This window comes from Schistocerca piceifrons, chromosome 6, assembly GCF_021461385.2.
Source record: "Schistocerca piceifrons isolate TAMUIC-IGC-003096 chromosome 6, iqSchPice1.1, whole genome shotgun sequence".
NCBI classification, from domain to species: domain Eukaryota; kingdom Metazoa; phylum Arthropoda; class Insecta; order Orthoptera; family Acrididae; genus Schistocerca; species Schistocerca piceifrons.
Window position 1 is genome coordinate 22244799 of NC_060143.1, and position 16301 is coordinate 22261099.

The window sequence follows — 16301 nt, forward strand, 5'->3', positions numbered from 1 at the left end:
ACGCCGTCAATGGCAGCTGCAGGCGGGCCACTGGGGGGCCGCGGCGCCCGCCGGGCCACGCCCCCGCGGTGCGCGCCGGCCAATGGCGTACCGCGGCGAGGCCACCTGGCCGCGAGGGGAGGGGCGCGACCGGCCGAGCGCACAGTCGCCGGCGGGGACTGGGCGACTGCAGTCTGAACACGCACTAGTTCTTCCGGCGTGGTACAGCACAGTGGTACAGGGAAACGGACTGTGGCGGTGACGTGTGGGAGCGAGTGTTTGCCGGACGGTGCGGCGGGACTGCCTGAGGATAGCTTACACGCTGGTGTCTCGGAGTCGGTGCGGCTGGTTCGCCGATGAGCGCGCCATGCTGCTAGGCGCGTGCTACAGCGCCGAGCCGCCCGACAAGGCGCACCGCGCCCACGTGCTGCACGCGGGGGCGGCCGCCGCCTCGCCGCCCCCGCAGCCGGGCCTGCTGCAGCCGCCGCCGGCCGCCCCCGCGTCCTCGTCAGCCGGGGGCGGCAGCAGCAGCGGGGGTGGCAGCTCGCTCTTCACCATCGACAGCATCCTTGCGCCGAGGCCCACACCGCGGCCGCCCCCACCGCCCCCGCACCAACAGCAGCAGCAGCAGCCGCCGCCGGCGCCTCGCCTGCAGCACGCCGTCCTGCCGCCCCCACTGCACCTCGGGCATCTCGGCTTCGCGCCCGCCTCCACCGCGGACTTTCTCGGTGAGCCTCCTGCCGCTCTGTTCCTATTGTAGTCTGTCTGCAAATTAAAATGCGAGTCTTCCCTCTGATTGATGAGATCACCAATCTTTAAGCTATGCGAACATCCAGACTTGACAAGTAATAGTTCCTCGGAAACGGCTTGATCACTAAATACTTAATTTATGACACATCTCGAGTAATCATCGTCAGATAACGGTGGCAAAATGTAACACAAAGGTACAATTAGTAATGTTTATCGAGGAAGATTCAAAAGTAAGAGTACACACTTCGTGGGTATAATATGAGTCAAACTAAGAGTAAAATATTAAATAAAGTCCTGCTGAAACTACTTTATATATGCATAATGTTATTTGTGAAAGACGTTACATCATGGGCCTTCGGCGTGTCGTGTTCGACTGCATATCGACTGATGTTTTGTCGGCGGTGTCCCTGCACGTCTCATCCGGGATGCAACAGTGTATCTCGAAGTTACTTATGTCGGTGAGTGGAAAGGTCACGCAGCAGGACCAGTTGCTTGGCCCGCCAAACTCCCGAATCTTAACCCCTAACGGCCGTCTCAAGTATCGCCAATGGTGTTGCAACAGAAAATGCAGAACAACTACTGCAGTGAACTGAAGAGAGCTGGGCAACTGTGCAGAATGAGATGAACGGAGCCTACAACATACAGAGGTCGGTAAGATGTCTAGCACCTCGTCTACATGTTCGTTATTCTGAACTCGTGTCGTCGCTTTCTGACAAGAATTTCTTTTGTGTTGCTCTTGTGATACCCATTCTGCTGCATTACTCTCAAGTAAAGCAATTTCAGACAAAACTTTCTGTAACGTTCTACTCTAATTTTGATGCACACATTACAAACACGAAGTTACTTTTGAATCACGCTGTGTACAAATACTACAAGAGCACTGTAACGTCAGGAACGAAAGTACACCTTGAGTATTAGTACTTGAGCAAAACACTTAAAGTAATGTCTATTTTCGTTTCTGATATTACATTGGTCATATAGTATTGGTGAAATAACTTTTATAATTTTGCCTTTGTGTTAATTTTGGCCACAGTTAGCTGATGATAACTCGAAACGCGACATAAATAAAATATTTAGTAATCAAGACGTTTCCAAGGAATTACTACAAGCAAAGTGCTAGTACCCTGGCTGTCTACCCAGATATTACAAGGAACGGATATTGAATAAAATGTCTTCGTCTACATCTACATGACAGCTCTGCAATTCACGCGCAAATGCCTGGTGGTTGGGTCACCGCATTGCTTTCACACTATTTCTCTACCGTACCACTCGCGAAGGGCGTGCGGAAGAAACGAACGCTTAAATCACTATGTCATTCTCAAAATATCAAGTTTGTCCAATTCACTAGAAATTCTTTTCATTACTATTACCGGTGTCGACAGATCTACACTGTCATCATAGGATCTGATATTTACAAAAATAAAGGTCGCAAGTGAAAGTGGATGAAACATACACGATTTCATATAACCACTGCGTACATTGTCTGTGACATTCGAGCGTACCTTGTAACATTATTAGACGTACATGCCTTTTTACAATGAAAGTGTTGCAAAAAGCATGTGCGTCTAATAATGTTACAAAGTACACTCCAATGTTGCAGAAATGTAAACAGTGGTTGTATGAAATCGTATATGTTTCAGCCACCATCACTTGAGACTTTTATTTTTGTAAATTGCAGATCCGACGATGACAGCGTAGATCTGTTGAAACCATTAACAGTAATAACAATAATGACTAACGATCTTGGTAAACTTAATTTTTAAAATAAATAACATAACCTTGAGGTCACCCCCAACAATTAACGCAATATCAAACGTATGTAATTTAAATCTCTTCATGCGAGCTCTGCTTTCTCTTATATTACGGCGGCGACCGTTTCTCCCTATGTAATTGGATGTCAACCAAATATTTTCGCTTTCGGAGGAGATACTTTAAGATCGAAATTTTTGAAAAATCTCACGTCACATCGAAAAAGTGCCTTCGTTTCAATGTTTGTCACTCCAACACGCGATAGTACAAAACGAGCTGCCCTTCTTTGAACATTTTCCATGTCCTCCGTCAATCCTATCTGGTAAGGATCCCATGCCGCACATCAGTGTTCTAGCGGAGGGCGGAAAAGCTCGTGTAGGCAATCTCTGAAGTGGATTTGTTACGTCTTCTAAGTGTTCTGCTGATAAAACGCAGTGTTTGGTTTGCCTTCCGGACGATATTTTCCTTTCTATCGTTACAGTTTAAGCTATTCGCAGTTGTTATCCCTAGGTATGTAGTTGAATTTGCACCATTTACATTCGTGTAATTTATGGTGTAACCAAATTTTAACGGATTCCTTTTACGAGTCATGTGGATTACATAACACTTTTCATTATTTGGAGTTAGTTGCCAATTTTCGCGTCGTACAGAAATTTTCTTTGCATCTCTCTCCAATTGGTTTCGATTTTCGAATGACTTTAAAAGTACGGTAAATTACTGAATCATATGCAAACAAACTAAGAGATCTGTTCGATTTGTCTCCTAAATCATTTATATAGATCAGGAACAGCAAAGGACCTCTAATACTTCCTTGGAGAACGTCAGGTGTTTTACTCAACTACTTTCCATCGATTACCACGAATTAAATGTTTAACTTTCCGACAAGAAGTCACAAATCCAGTCGCATTATCTCTGAAACGTAATGTGTTTATTGCCAGCACATGATGACATTTTAGCAGACAAAAGCAGCTCCTCGGGACAATGACCTATGAAGTTGCCGTACAGGGTCGTCATTGTTTATGCGCTTTTGGCAATAAAGGACAGTACTCCAACGGGCTGTGTTTTAAATACTAGATTCGGGTACGACCCGTTTCCAAGTGCACCAGCAACAGACGTGTGAATATATCTTCCACGTGACGTCAAAAAAAAAAAAAAAAAACGCTTGCAATTTGCATTTGTGCAGAAGCACGGGTCGCCAACGGTCATCATCTCGTAACGCGTAGCTGTAAACCACACTTAACTCTTGTTCATGAAAATGACACATGTTTACGACAGTGCTGTGGAAAACGGTAACATTTTAATCTTGTTGAGATGATATGTGGTATGTCGGTGTTTTCACCAATGCCAGACGTGGGAATACGTTGATCATTTTCTTCTGGGTGAGCACCACAGCCTCGATAAATTTGAAGGACATTATCCCATCTGCCTGGATTTTAAATCACTTTATTCTGTGCATAATCACTTTGTTTTGGGCAGAATAAAGTAATTTAAAATTATAGTCATTTTTTGTTTTCCGTCGCTGCTTAGTTGCTTAAACTTTCATGGAGATGTGTCTCGTCTTTGCGGCTAAATGAAATGCCGTTTGCTTTCTACCATATGCGTTTCGCTTCTTTTATGTGTGAAGCATCTTCAGTGGCCTGTATTACATGTTAGCTTTGTATACAAAATAATTACGGTGTATAGGGTAGTAATCACAAATGTGTTACTACAGTACGTTTTTTTTCCTTGTTATTCGCTGCCGGCGCATATAACACATTCCCGAACGGCGCACAAGGGTAAGGTAAGGAATTTAATGGAACCGTTCACTTTTCAAATGCATTTGTGGTCACAAGGACAATACTGCAAACTGAAGTCAGTCGCGACTTGAAGCCACGCATCCGCAACTATCTTGCAGACCGTGTCTTTGCTGACGCTTCCTTATTGCAACGTTTTTGCCTGAGTTTGCAGCATAATTTCAGTGTCAGTCTTCCTTAATAATTATGATGTACTCTTTAGGCCTACACTGTATACGATAACAGAAAATTTTTCCTAAAAGCATTTTTAATAATCAGGGATTCCCTTAAATGGAAATGAATTGTTCCCTTACTACTTGGCATTAAGATAAGAGTTAGAAATTTGCTTCTGTTCAATGTACTAGGTACTTACTGTGAAAGAAAAAGAAAAACAAGCCACTTTCCCCGCCCTGGAGATTTAGATTTATTTTTAGAGGTCTTATTATCTAACGAAGGAAAGACAGCGTACATCTAAGGCGGCATCTGAGGCGAAGTGGAAGGTGGAGAGGTCGCCAAATTATTGTCGCTAGTTGGGAAAAGTGTCCCCGAACCTGCCCAAGATGGATAGCGAAAGCAGAAATTAAAACACAGTATGTCATTCTTAATGGAGAGAAATCTACAGACGTAACTTCGTGCGTAACGTAAGACAATGTTTTCACGATCTAGACCGTGGGCCATGGGGAATGGTCAACATTCAGGGATATGACAGGAACGGTCATTAGAAGCAAAAAAGTCTAGTAAACAAGGGCTCCAAGATGCATATCGTAAGAGGTACGAGGACTTGCTCATTTACGCTACTGTGAATCACGTCTTATCTACTGAGCAACTGCTCATAGCTCTTAAGGTATTTTAGAGACCACGTTTAGTAGACAATTGTTTCTGCCCATAATACCTTCTTTCAGAGCTTGCAGTAGTAGGAAGAAGTTTCGTATTTCGAAACTGAAGTAGCGCTTATGGCTGTAAAGGAATGCAATTTAGAGCGCATGTGTATTAGACTTTTTTACTTCCGATGATCGTTTCTGTCGTATCCCTGGATATCGCTCATTCCTCGCGACACGCCCTGTATATAAATTATCCAGTGGATAACGTCGGAATTTCCATGAAGCTTGTGAGGGTACGAGATTTTCCAGATGTTTTGTAGCCAAAGTTTGGAAATAAATAATCTCGTTGGATGGAAGTGAAATCTCGTTCTAATTTTGAATATAAATGGACAAGATTTGTTAATAGAATTATATGCATTTTTACTATACACAATAATTGTCCAGAATATTTTTAATTATTATGTAAGAATTCTTATTATGGAATAAGTCCTGTTTCTATATTTTATTATTTGCATGAGATGTTTCGCCTCGTCTCCGGGCGATTCCCAGATAGTTGCAGACGTACTTGGTGCCTTGACGGGCAAAGTAGTCAAAGGCGGCGAAGAGCCTTCTGCGCCAGCCACACTGTTACGGGAATACCACTGACCATAAATTTATATCAATAATGTATACAGTATGAATTTTAAAAAAAGTCTGTTAATTGTTACCCAGAAGGTCTCCTGTAGCAAGACACTTATCATCTAATATGTGTCGTATTTAACGGTGCAATAAAAGCCTTAAAAGGCCGGAGCTGCCAACTCCTTGTTTTCAGCAAAAATTAAATTATTCCACAGATATGAAGAATATGTAACGAGTTTGCAGTCATCTCTGAGCTGAAGGTCACAACGAGGTAACTTAAAATATAATCGAATCCTCGCAGGCTTCCCGCGGATAATATTATTTATAGAAAAGACGAAACGCTAGAAGATTGTATCGAAATGCGGGAAAACCCGCAGTGGATCGACACTTGATGCAGGGACTGGAAATGACCCTCAGGGTGATAGTTATTGAACTATATGAAAAAAACGTGATTACTTACGAACTACGACGTGCACACACTTTATTCAACGTCTAAGCGTCACTACAGATATTCGTATTTAGGTTATGATATGTTCGATATGCCAGCCATCATTGGCGAAGGCGTGACGCAGACGAAGAGCGAAATCCCGCATAACCCGCTGAAGTGTTCGAACATCGACGCTGTCGATAACCTCCTGAAAGGCTGTTTTCAGCTCAGCAACGGTATCGGGGTTATTGCTGTACGCCTTGTCTTCAATACAGCCCCACAAAAAGGAGTCGCATGTGTTCAGATCCGGAGAATATGGCGGCCAATTGATGCCCATGCCAGTGGCCTCTGGGCACCCCAGAGCCAGAATGCGGGCCCCAAAGTGCTCCTCCAGGACATCAAAGACTCTCCTGCTTCGATGAGGTCTAGCTCCGTCATAAACCACATCTTGTGGAAACCAGAGTCACTTTGGATAAAGGGGATGAAATCGTCCTCCAAAAGCTTCACGTGCCGTTCGGTAGTCACCGTCCCATCAAGGAATATCGCTCTGATTATTCCGTGACTGGACATTGGACACCACACAGTTAAGTGTGAACAGACTTCTCGATCGCGAAATGCAGATTCTCAGTTCCCCAGATGCGACGATTTTTCTTATGGACGAACCCATCCAAGTGAAAGTGGACTTCGTCGCTAAACCAATCCGTATTAATTCCCGTCATTCCCCGCGGCCAACCGTGCAGTTTGAACGGCCTAAAGCAAACTGTTCAGAAGTTATGAAGATTTTATTTCATATAGTCCAATAATTGTCACTCTGTGCACACATATAACGTATCGCGCATAAATACGCAAAAGACCCACTATGGAGTGATTAGATGAGTGCAGAACCGTCACTGGAAACAGTCACACCGTAAAATATCTTCGAGTATGCGTGCGGAGCGATTTAAAGTGGAACGGTGACATTAATGCAAGGGCCACCAATGAAGGAGATAGCTTGCAAACTTGTCGTTCGATCAGTGCTTGATATTTCTCGTCGCTCTGGGACCCGTACCACTTAGGAATGACAGACGAAACACAGAAAATTCCAGAAACGGCAGTGTGACTCGTTACGGATTCACTTATTAAGCGCGAAACCGTAACTGGGATGCTCTGCCAACGCAAATGGCAGACGCTGCAAGAAAGGCGCTCTCCATCAAGGCGTGGTCTACTTTTAACATTTCGGGATCGTACGTTCCTACTAGAGTCAATCCATATATCGTATTTTACAGACTATAAGGCGCTACGGTCTATTAAGACGCATCTCAATATTTCAGCAATTTAAAAAAAAACCATGTTTACTATTTTTATCATTAGATTGCAAAGGCAGCGATCTTGAAATTCTTAGTTTATGAAACCGAATTGACCTTAAAAATCCCTGAAAATCGTCGTCTTAGCTTCCTTCTTCTTCTTCCTCTTCGTCGTCATCGTTGGTTGGTTGGTTGGTTTGGGGAAGGAGACCAGACAGCGTGGTCATCGGTCTCATCGGATTAGGAAAGGATGGGGAAGGAAGTCAGCCGTGCCCTTTCAGAGGAACCATCCCGGCATTTGCCTGGAGCGATTTAGGGAAATCACGGAAAACCTAAATCAGGATGGCCGGACGCGGGATTGAACCGTCGTCCTCCCGAATGCGAGTCCAGTGTCTAACCACTGCGCCACCTCGCTCGGTGTCGTCATCGTTGTCCTCTTCATATATAAGATGTTGTTCACTGCCATTGAGAGCGTTGCTTATATCGTCCTTCTTGTGCTGTTACAGATAACACAAATCACTTGCAATTCAAGTTCACTGGCACCGTTGATTGCAATGACGCATCACAGGCTGGGAAGTGTTCTGGGTGCGTAATGTCGAGGCGGGAGGGAGACAGTGACAGCCAGCTTGTGGAACTCGGCAACTCATATTCGTCGCATCGGCGCACTGCTGCTACCATTTGAATCCAGTGTTGACAGATAGATATACGTTCCCCGAGGCATCGAATATATGGCCATTTTTAAGACTGTTGGGAATTTCGAATCAAACACTGGACATTTTTATATTAATTTCGAGTTAGACGCAACTTTGGAGGCAAGGTTTCGATTAAAAAACTGCGTCTTATAGCCCGTGAAATACGGTATTGCTTCCTCCTACGTATACCTCGTGAACATACTATGAACGCAGAATTAGGTTCTATTACACACGGAGAGCTATGATCAGTTGTTTTTGCGCGAAGCATTTGCAACTGGAAAGGGAGGAAGCGAAGCGATAGTATTACAGAGAGTGCTCCCCCCCCCCCCCCCCTCCCCACTCCCCCTACCCACCACTTTCAAGTCCCCGACACAACTCAACGTGACTTGCGAAGCATAGAGGTATATGTAGATAGATGTAGAACCTACACACGCCGCTTCACGGTATTACACTCACTCACACCGCAGAGCGAATTTTAAAACTGTGGCAACACATTGTGCTGAAATGCCTGGAGAGTTGAAACACTATATGTAACACAGAAATTAGTAACTCACTACTGCACTACACTCCAAGACCGGACATCTGTAGCACTCTACTCTCGTCGCAAGAACTGCTCGCTCTTCCGTCCACCAACATCTACATCTGGTTGATTGCTCTGTTATTCACACTTAAGTGTTCGGTAGGAGTTTCATCCGGCCGTTGAATAACACACGGACAACTGAACATCTAAATATTTATGTGCAAATCGTGATTTCTCTTACACTGACACGATGGATATTTTTCCTTATTAATTCGTGACATAGCCAGGACGAAGACACGCGATCTTGAAATTTTGCATAACATTTTAAAAAATAGGTAATAATATGTTTTCATAGCTAAGATCACAAGTGAGTAACATTAAATGACGACTAGCTTCAGCTGGTTATACAGCCATCGTGAGCTCGATTATAATAACATACGTCTGCTCGTAAAATGAGGGTAAGACAGAACGACCATATCTTAGTGGACCCTCATGTATTCCATTCCTGCATTCCTTGCTTTCCTGTACGTAATATGGTGTGGTTGACGAGGTGCTGGTGTAACGCTATTGTTTACAAAGTACTTTGTGCTATTGCGGACTGTTCAAAAACGGTTCAAATGGCTCTGAGCACCATGGGACTCAACTGCTGAGGTCATCAGTCCCCTAGAACTTAGAACTACTTAAACCTAACTAACCTAAGGACATCACACGCATCCATGCCCGAGGCAGAATTCGAACCTGCGAGCGTCGCGGTCGCGCGATTCCAGACTGTAGCGCCTTGAACCGCTCGGCCACTCCGGCAGGCAGCGGGCTGTTAAGATGGGCCTTGAGTCCCGAATATTTTATCTCCATGTTATATGTCATTATTTTATTGAGAGCCATCTCTTACACGAGCGTCGGCTGTGATACAGTCGCTGTGCCTCAGCCTAATTTTAGGAGCAGACACTACACATGTTTTTATAATCGAGGCGAAGGTAGCTGGATAATCAACTGAAACTAGCCATGATTTAAAATTAACCTCTTGCGATTTTGACTATTAAAATACCTCACTTATTTATTTTTAATTTTGCGTAGTTCTCCCTATTTAGGTAGGAGGAGAAAATTGATTACTGAATTGTATTGAAAAGATCTCGCCGCAACGAAAACGCATTTGTTTTAATGATTGCCACCACAACTCGTTTATCATATCCGTGACATTGTCTCCCCGACGCGTAAGTAACACAAAATGAGCTGCCCTTCTTTGACATTATCGACGTCCTCCGGAAACATTATCTCCTATGGACACCGTATCGCGCAACAGTATTATTAAGTAAAGGACAGACAATTGTAGGGTAGGCAGTCTCGTTAGTACATTTCTTTCACTTATCCACCCCCGGTAGCTGAATGGTCAGCGTGACTGATTGTCATTCCTCTGGGCCCGGGTTCGATTCCCCCGCTGGGTCGGGGAATTTTCCACGCCCAGGGACTGGGTGTTGTGCTGTCCTCATCATCCTCCTATCACCCTCATTGACTGCTGGTCGCCGGAGGGGCGTCAAAATTGGAAGACCGGCACCCGGCGAGGGGGGCCCTAGCCATACGAATAAATAAAAATAAATTTGTTTCACTTCATAAATGTTTTGCCAAGAAAACACACTTTTTGATTTGACGTCAAAATAACATTTTGTGTGTGTTGCGCCCAATTTCTGTTAGGAATTGTAATTTTTAGGTATTTCGTTAAATCGGCGACTTTTAATTTTGGATGCTTCACCGTGTAACCAAACTTTAGCCGAATTGTTTTACATTATTTTTATCGCCTGAAGACGATCGTGTTTGCTTACTTCTTTTTGTTTTGTGGCACAATCAGAACTTTCTGAGCGCCAATGCATGGTCCTCTAGTGCAGCAACTGGATTTGAATAAGATCGTTCGAAACGGAGAGAAACGATCATCTATGAAGTTCGTTGCATGAAAATTAAAAGAAAAAGAATTAGCTACTGAAAAATTTTATTTCTAATCGTATCTACATCTAAATATATACTCCGCACTCAACTGTACAGTGCATGACGAAGGGAATATCGTACAAATATTATCGATTTTCTTTCCTATCCCAATCGCGTATTGAGAAATGTAAAAGTGACCGTTTATACATCTCTGTGCGTTTTTTAATCTCTCTCACCTTACCCTAACAGGGTTTCGCCTTTCTTCCAGAGATTCCCATTTAAGTTCCCCGAGAATGTCTCTTACGTATCTTAACTTTCAATCGTTAAAGATGCTATGGGGGAACCCAGTCGTATTATTAGCTTAATTAGAAAAAAAAAGATATTGCCTCAGTCTACATTTTATGGTCTTCATTTTATCATACCATTATCGATTAGATTCCTTGATATCTATCATGGTACAATAAAATTAAGGAAATTTAAATGCAATGTAACGCAGTCTTCTTTTTCTCAATTTCTATTACACTTTCGTATGAGCTAAGCCGACTGTTACTGTTTCTCAGCTGTTAATAATTATTTGATGGGTACACCGTGACACCACCGGACTACAATATTTTTTCAAAATTAAAAACGTAATAGCATTCATTATAGACCTGTTCTGGCTTTTAAGTAATTATCAAGTGATATCTAGAACTTGAGACGTCGGTCTATAGCCTACATTATGTATACAGGTATAAAGCAAAATGTAAATTGTAACTTCAAAAAACGTAAAAGTATATCGAGCATAAATTTCGCGCAACATCATTTCAAATATCTTACATGCTTATGCATGTGCATCAACAACTTTTATACACTGAAATGTTTTTGATTTGCATCCGACTGACTCAAAACCAGACTGTAGTGATAGCTAATAAATTCTTAATTTCTTCAAGAATCTAACAGTCTGGAAGAATTATGGTTTTGACCATAATTAAAAATGACGTGAAATGAGAGTATGGAATTTTTAGCCAGCAGTCCCCGTCTCGGGTGTTCAGCTGTCTGGCGCAACGATCTGGCCGGGGATCGATCCCGGAACCCGTGATCAAGAGTCAATAACGTTAACCATCATCAAAACACGTATTAAGGTCTGTGTTTCGCCACATTCAAAAGCTCCTGGGCAATCGGGGCTATTCCGAAGTTTCTGTTCCAAGATTATCTAGTAACAGAGGGATCCATGACCTCTACGAATTAACAGAATGATAAAATTTACCATTTGACCGTCACTGGATGAAGTAAAATTTACTGTTTTTTAAAATCATTGTACAATTTCCGCAGTGAAGACATTTTCAAATGTAATACGTATGTCTGGAAGCGGCTTCTCATCGGAGACTGAACATTAATGGAAAAAAAAAATTAAGGGAACCTTTATTTCATCCTGCGACAGCAGATGTGATTAAACGTTGTCATTTAGAACTTTAGTTCGCCTTGCACCATATAGTAGTTTGCTCAGTGACTTCCACGCGTCGCAACTCTTCTGGTGTGTTGTTACAAGCTTTTGTCGAAGTTAGATCTAATGACGGTCTAAAGATCTGATACCTCTCTAATCGTAAAGTGAGTTGTTCCTTACTGTCTGCAATAAATTTCTGAAAGCTGTGACTGGGCTGTAGTCGGGTGTTGTGTAAGGACAAACAATTTGCCTTTCCATACTCACAACTGCTTCCCTTCTAAATGCGGTGTCAGCCATTCAATAAAGTTTCCCACGTTAGGACCCAGTTACTCTTCTGCATCTTTCACAGAGGGCGCAACCCACTGACTTATACCACGCCAGCGGGCAAGTATGTCGCTAAAGCAATAGCTTTGACTCAAAGCACTGTTGGTTAAGCTTCGTAGATTGTAGTTGGCACCATAGACTTTCGCTAGCATCAGTACAATGTTTCTGAAATGTTAGTGCCACGTCTACAACAATTCACGGTACAGGGGATTAGACAACGCTCTAGTATTGAGACTTTCACTAATCTAGAGGTTTATCTGTTGTGAAGATAAACAGCACAAAGCTTCGTTTTTTAGGATTTGGCTACAGTAGATCAGCTACGTAATATCGATCCAAGCTTTTAAGTGCTCAAGGCGATCTTTCTTCTACATTACCAATTACGCCCCCTTGTATGCCTGTTGTCCGATCATCGACATTGGTATGTCTGTATCATTATGCATAGGCTGACCGTTAGTGAGATGTTAAAAATTCTTCATGGCTTGTGGCAGACTGCTTTTTTTTTTGTTATTTCGATTACCCTGCTGTCTGACGGGTCCCTGTGACTCTGGAGAAGATTTCTAATAGTATAAGGCAGTTTAAGGTTGGTTAAGTCGTAAGTGTTCAGCAACAAAAAGAAACTATTTCTTCGCAATCACAAACATTTGTTTATGGAATAAAAACACGATTAAATCTTATAGGCTTTCGACAATTTTGTTAAACGTATGTATCGCCACACTTCAACATCTGTGACGGGTGTCAGTGCCTTCAGATATATAGAGATATAGTTATATTAATCATGTAACGACATTTATTACTAATTACCATCTGCATTACCTTTGTCTGTTTCATCGCACGTGAAGCATTAATGCGAATAACTACGATATAGAGCCTACGTAGTTGCTTATCGAAAACAATGATTATAATTATTGAATTTCATAAATTAAAACAAAACAATCTCTTTTTAGAGCTTTGGCACTGATGGTGCTACAGAACGGAGTAGGAACGACACGACGTTTTCTATTCATTTTAACAGATTTGATTATGGGCTTCTCCCGAAACTCGTCATTAGATGGTAAATAAAATTATTTTGGCGCCCAAAACAAGCGTATTGCCACTTAGTTAACATACTAGCCCCTCTCCCGATTATTTAAGCCATAGAATTACCATGTACAAGACAGCTTTAAACGTCGGATTACTTTACAAATGAATTAAAGAGTTAAATATTTGACGTTAAGCATGTGAGACCTTTATGGTTGTAGATGCAAAACGCTTATTATGGTAGTTTTATTAGATTCGGATTATTCACTCATAGACTAACAAAAGGGTCAGATCTTCTACGTAAGATTATACCTCTTAATGGGTGGACTGTGACAGCATTTTAACTTTTTAAATTCCGTCAATGTCAATAATCATACGAAATACGAAAAACAGATTTTTGTTGCCCCTGAAAGCCATTAGATAGGCAGCTTGCAACATGGTGATCATTTAGCCATTTATTAATACAGTTCTGTTCGCAACTACTGATAACGTATTATATATATATATATATATATATAAAAAAAATCCGTTCGCCAAAGATTTTTCACTAGCTTAGGCCCACATAGACATCTGGCATATCGTGGTGACAAATACGTGGTGTGACAGTATCAACTGAATCACGCCAATATCTATTACCAGACACTTCATTTGCGTCCTCGGTTTGTATTTCGGCTGATGACATTTCCATTAACAAATGGGTTTATTTAAAATTAATATATCTACATCAAATGTGGATTTTTGAGTCATCAGTTTTTGTGAGCAACGTGTTTGCTTACCATTCCGTGATTCGTTACAAATTTTTTCAGTGACAATAAAGAAAAAGTGAAGCGATTAACGTGGATAGAATTTTGAAAGGCTTACCGTGACTTCTGAAGGGCAGTGCCATACATTACCCCAAACCCATACAGCCGAAAAACGACGTCTATGTAGGCGTGCTAATAATTTTACTTGAATCCATCGAACGATATAGGTATAACTCTCTGATATACGCAGCAGAAATAAAGTAAAGGCGACTAATTGATCATATTTGTGGATTTCATTTTATGTTCGTAACAGTCATCTTTGAACTAAGTCTAAAATGTTTGCTTTACCATTCGCTGTTCCACCCGCAGGCGCATGATGCGTGGGAAGATAGCGTACGCCTGCCCCTCCGTGTTTAAGATTTGCTTTCGGTAGTCCTTGCGCGTTCCCGATTTGATGCACGCTTTTTTAGTAACATGTCGCGACAGAGATTATTAAGCGTTTCTGCAACGTCCTTGTCCAAATGAAAGAAACTCTAGAGAAAATGCTCTTCTACGATATTTCTCTACGTCCTCTGCTAATCAGCTTGCTATTAGACTTACATTTTTTAAGAATATGTAAAATTCGGTCGAAAGAGTGTTTTCAAGTTAAGGCCTCGGTGGATGTTTTGCGCTTCCGTTGTGGCATAAAAATAACGACTACCTTCATGATTGCAATACTAGAAGGACGAAACGGCCGTAATTAAAAAGAACTTTCCTCACGAAGGTGTGAATAATGCTGCTGTCAAAAAAATTTGATCCCCTACCCACGGACGCAAATCTCCACATAGATAGAAGACATAACTACGAAAGCACATTGAAAACTTTCTTGTAATGAATTATTAGGTGTACAAGAATTTTTGTTGAAAGTTCCAATCAGGGATATGTGATCCCCTACCCACGGACGCAAATCTCCACATAGATAGAAGACATAACTACGAAAGCACATTGAAAACTTTCTTGTTATGAATTATTAGGTGTACAAGAATTTTTGTTGAAAGTTCCAATCAGGGATACGTAAAGCTAATATCAAAGCTGCTAAATTTTTATATTATTGGTTAAATTTCGAAATTTATAGCTTATGTAGTGTTTCTCTGTTTTCACTCTTGTAAGTAGATGGCTAGTATGTCTCTATGCTTAAAGAAGAATTCATGCCATCATTTGTAATTTTCTTACCACCGCATTAAAATACGACGTGCAAATGACTCACGAAACACATAACTAACTGACCATGTAGCATTCTTCCAGTACATTTCAGTCTTGTATCTGACTTCTTCTCAACTGTATTTATGTGTTCATTCCATCTTAAGTCGTTCCGGATGGATACCCTAAATAGGGGAGTTTTGTGTCTGAATCCAGTTACCTCACCGCAATAGATGTGTACTTAGAGAGAATATAGTGTCCTTTCTCCGATTTATGGGCATTAAATTTGATACATTGATGGTCAGCTAATAGTCTTCTCACCAAGCCTTCATCAAGTGGAAGTCTTCTTGCCTTTCGCACCAATTTTATGTCGAAGCAGTCTCCATGTTTCAGATTTCCTCATCCGCGTAAGCCTCGCAGACTCCTGACGTGTTAACACGACTGTAAGGTGAGCGCTATTTTTGTTGGTATCCTGCAAAAGTTGTGCTATTTCGGATGTACAATTGTAGTAAGACGTTGGGGGTGTCCGAGAATTGCGTAATTAGAGTGAGATACCCGAGAGACAAGTGCTACGCAAACGAGATGACACGTTATTGGTTCTGTAAGAGTTAAGCAAGTACTATGTTGTCGTTAGCACAGTCAACTAGAAAATGTGTTTCTTGACTCTCTCGGTACAGTAAGAGTAAACCTTTAGTTGATGCACAACGCTTTTAGTGTAACATCCTCCACTGGACGCTTCTGAATATTTCTGCGAAGTCTGGCACTGTCCTTCCATAACTTGTTTTAGCTTCATTAAGTACGGAAAGTAACAAGCCAAACTGCTGTAGTCTCAGTATGTTAGGAGGCTGCATAGCACACATCGTTTGTACTGCAGGATACACCGAATTATACAGGTAAAAGGAGGATGAATATAGTAGCGAAAGAAACAGATCTGGTTGTAACCTCCCCACAAAATAAAATAAATATTATGGATAATGATTCTGGTTTTAGTGTAACCTCCCTACAAAATTTCTTTCGCAGTGCAACCTCCCCACAAAATTCATTTACATTTAATCTCCCCACAAAATTCGTTCCCATTTAATCTAAG

General features: G+C 41.9%; 1 protein-coding gene across 1 annotated transcript in view; it reads left to right on the forward strand.

Annotated features, from left to right (window-relative positions):
- Nucleotides 1-346: 346 nt before the first annotated feature.
- LOC124802824 (homeobox protein goosecoid) overlaps nt 347-16301 on the forward strand; it is a 161019-nt gene continuing 145064 nt past the window's right edge. Inside the window, exon 1 of the mRNA XM_047263829.1 lies at nt 347-707. Coding sequence (XP_047119785.1) covers nt 347-707 — 361 coding nt within the window. The remainder of the gene's footprint in view (nt 708-16301) is intronic.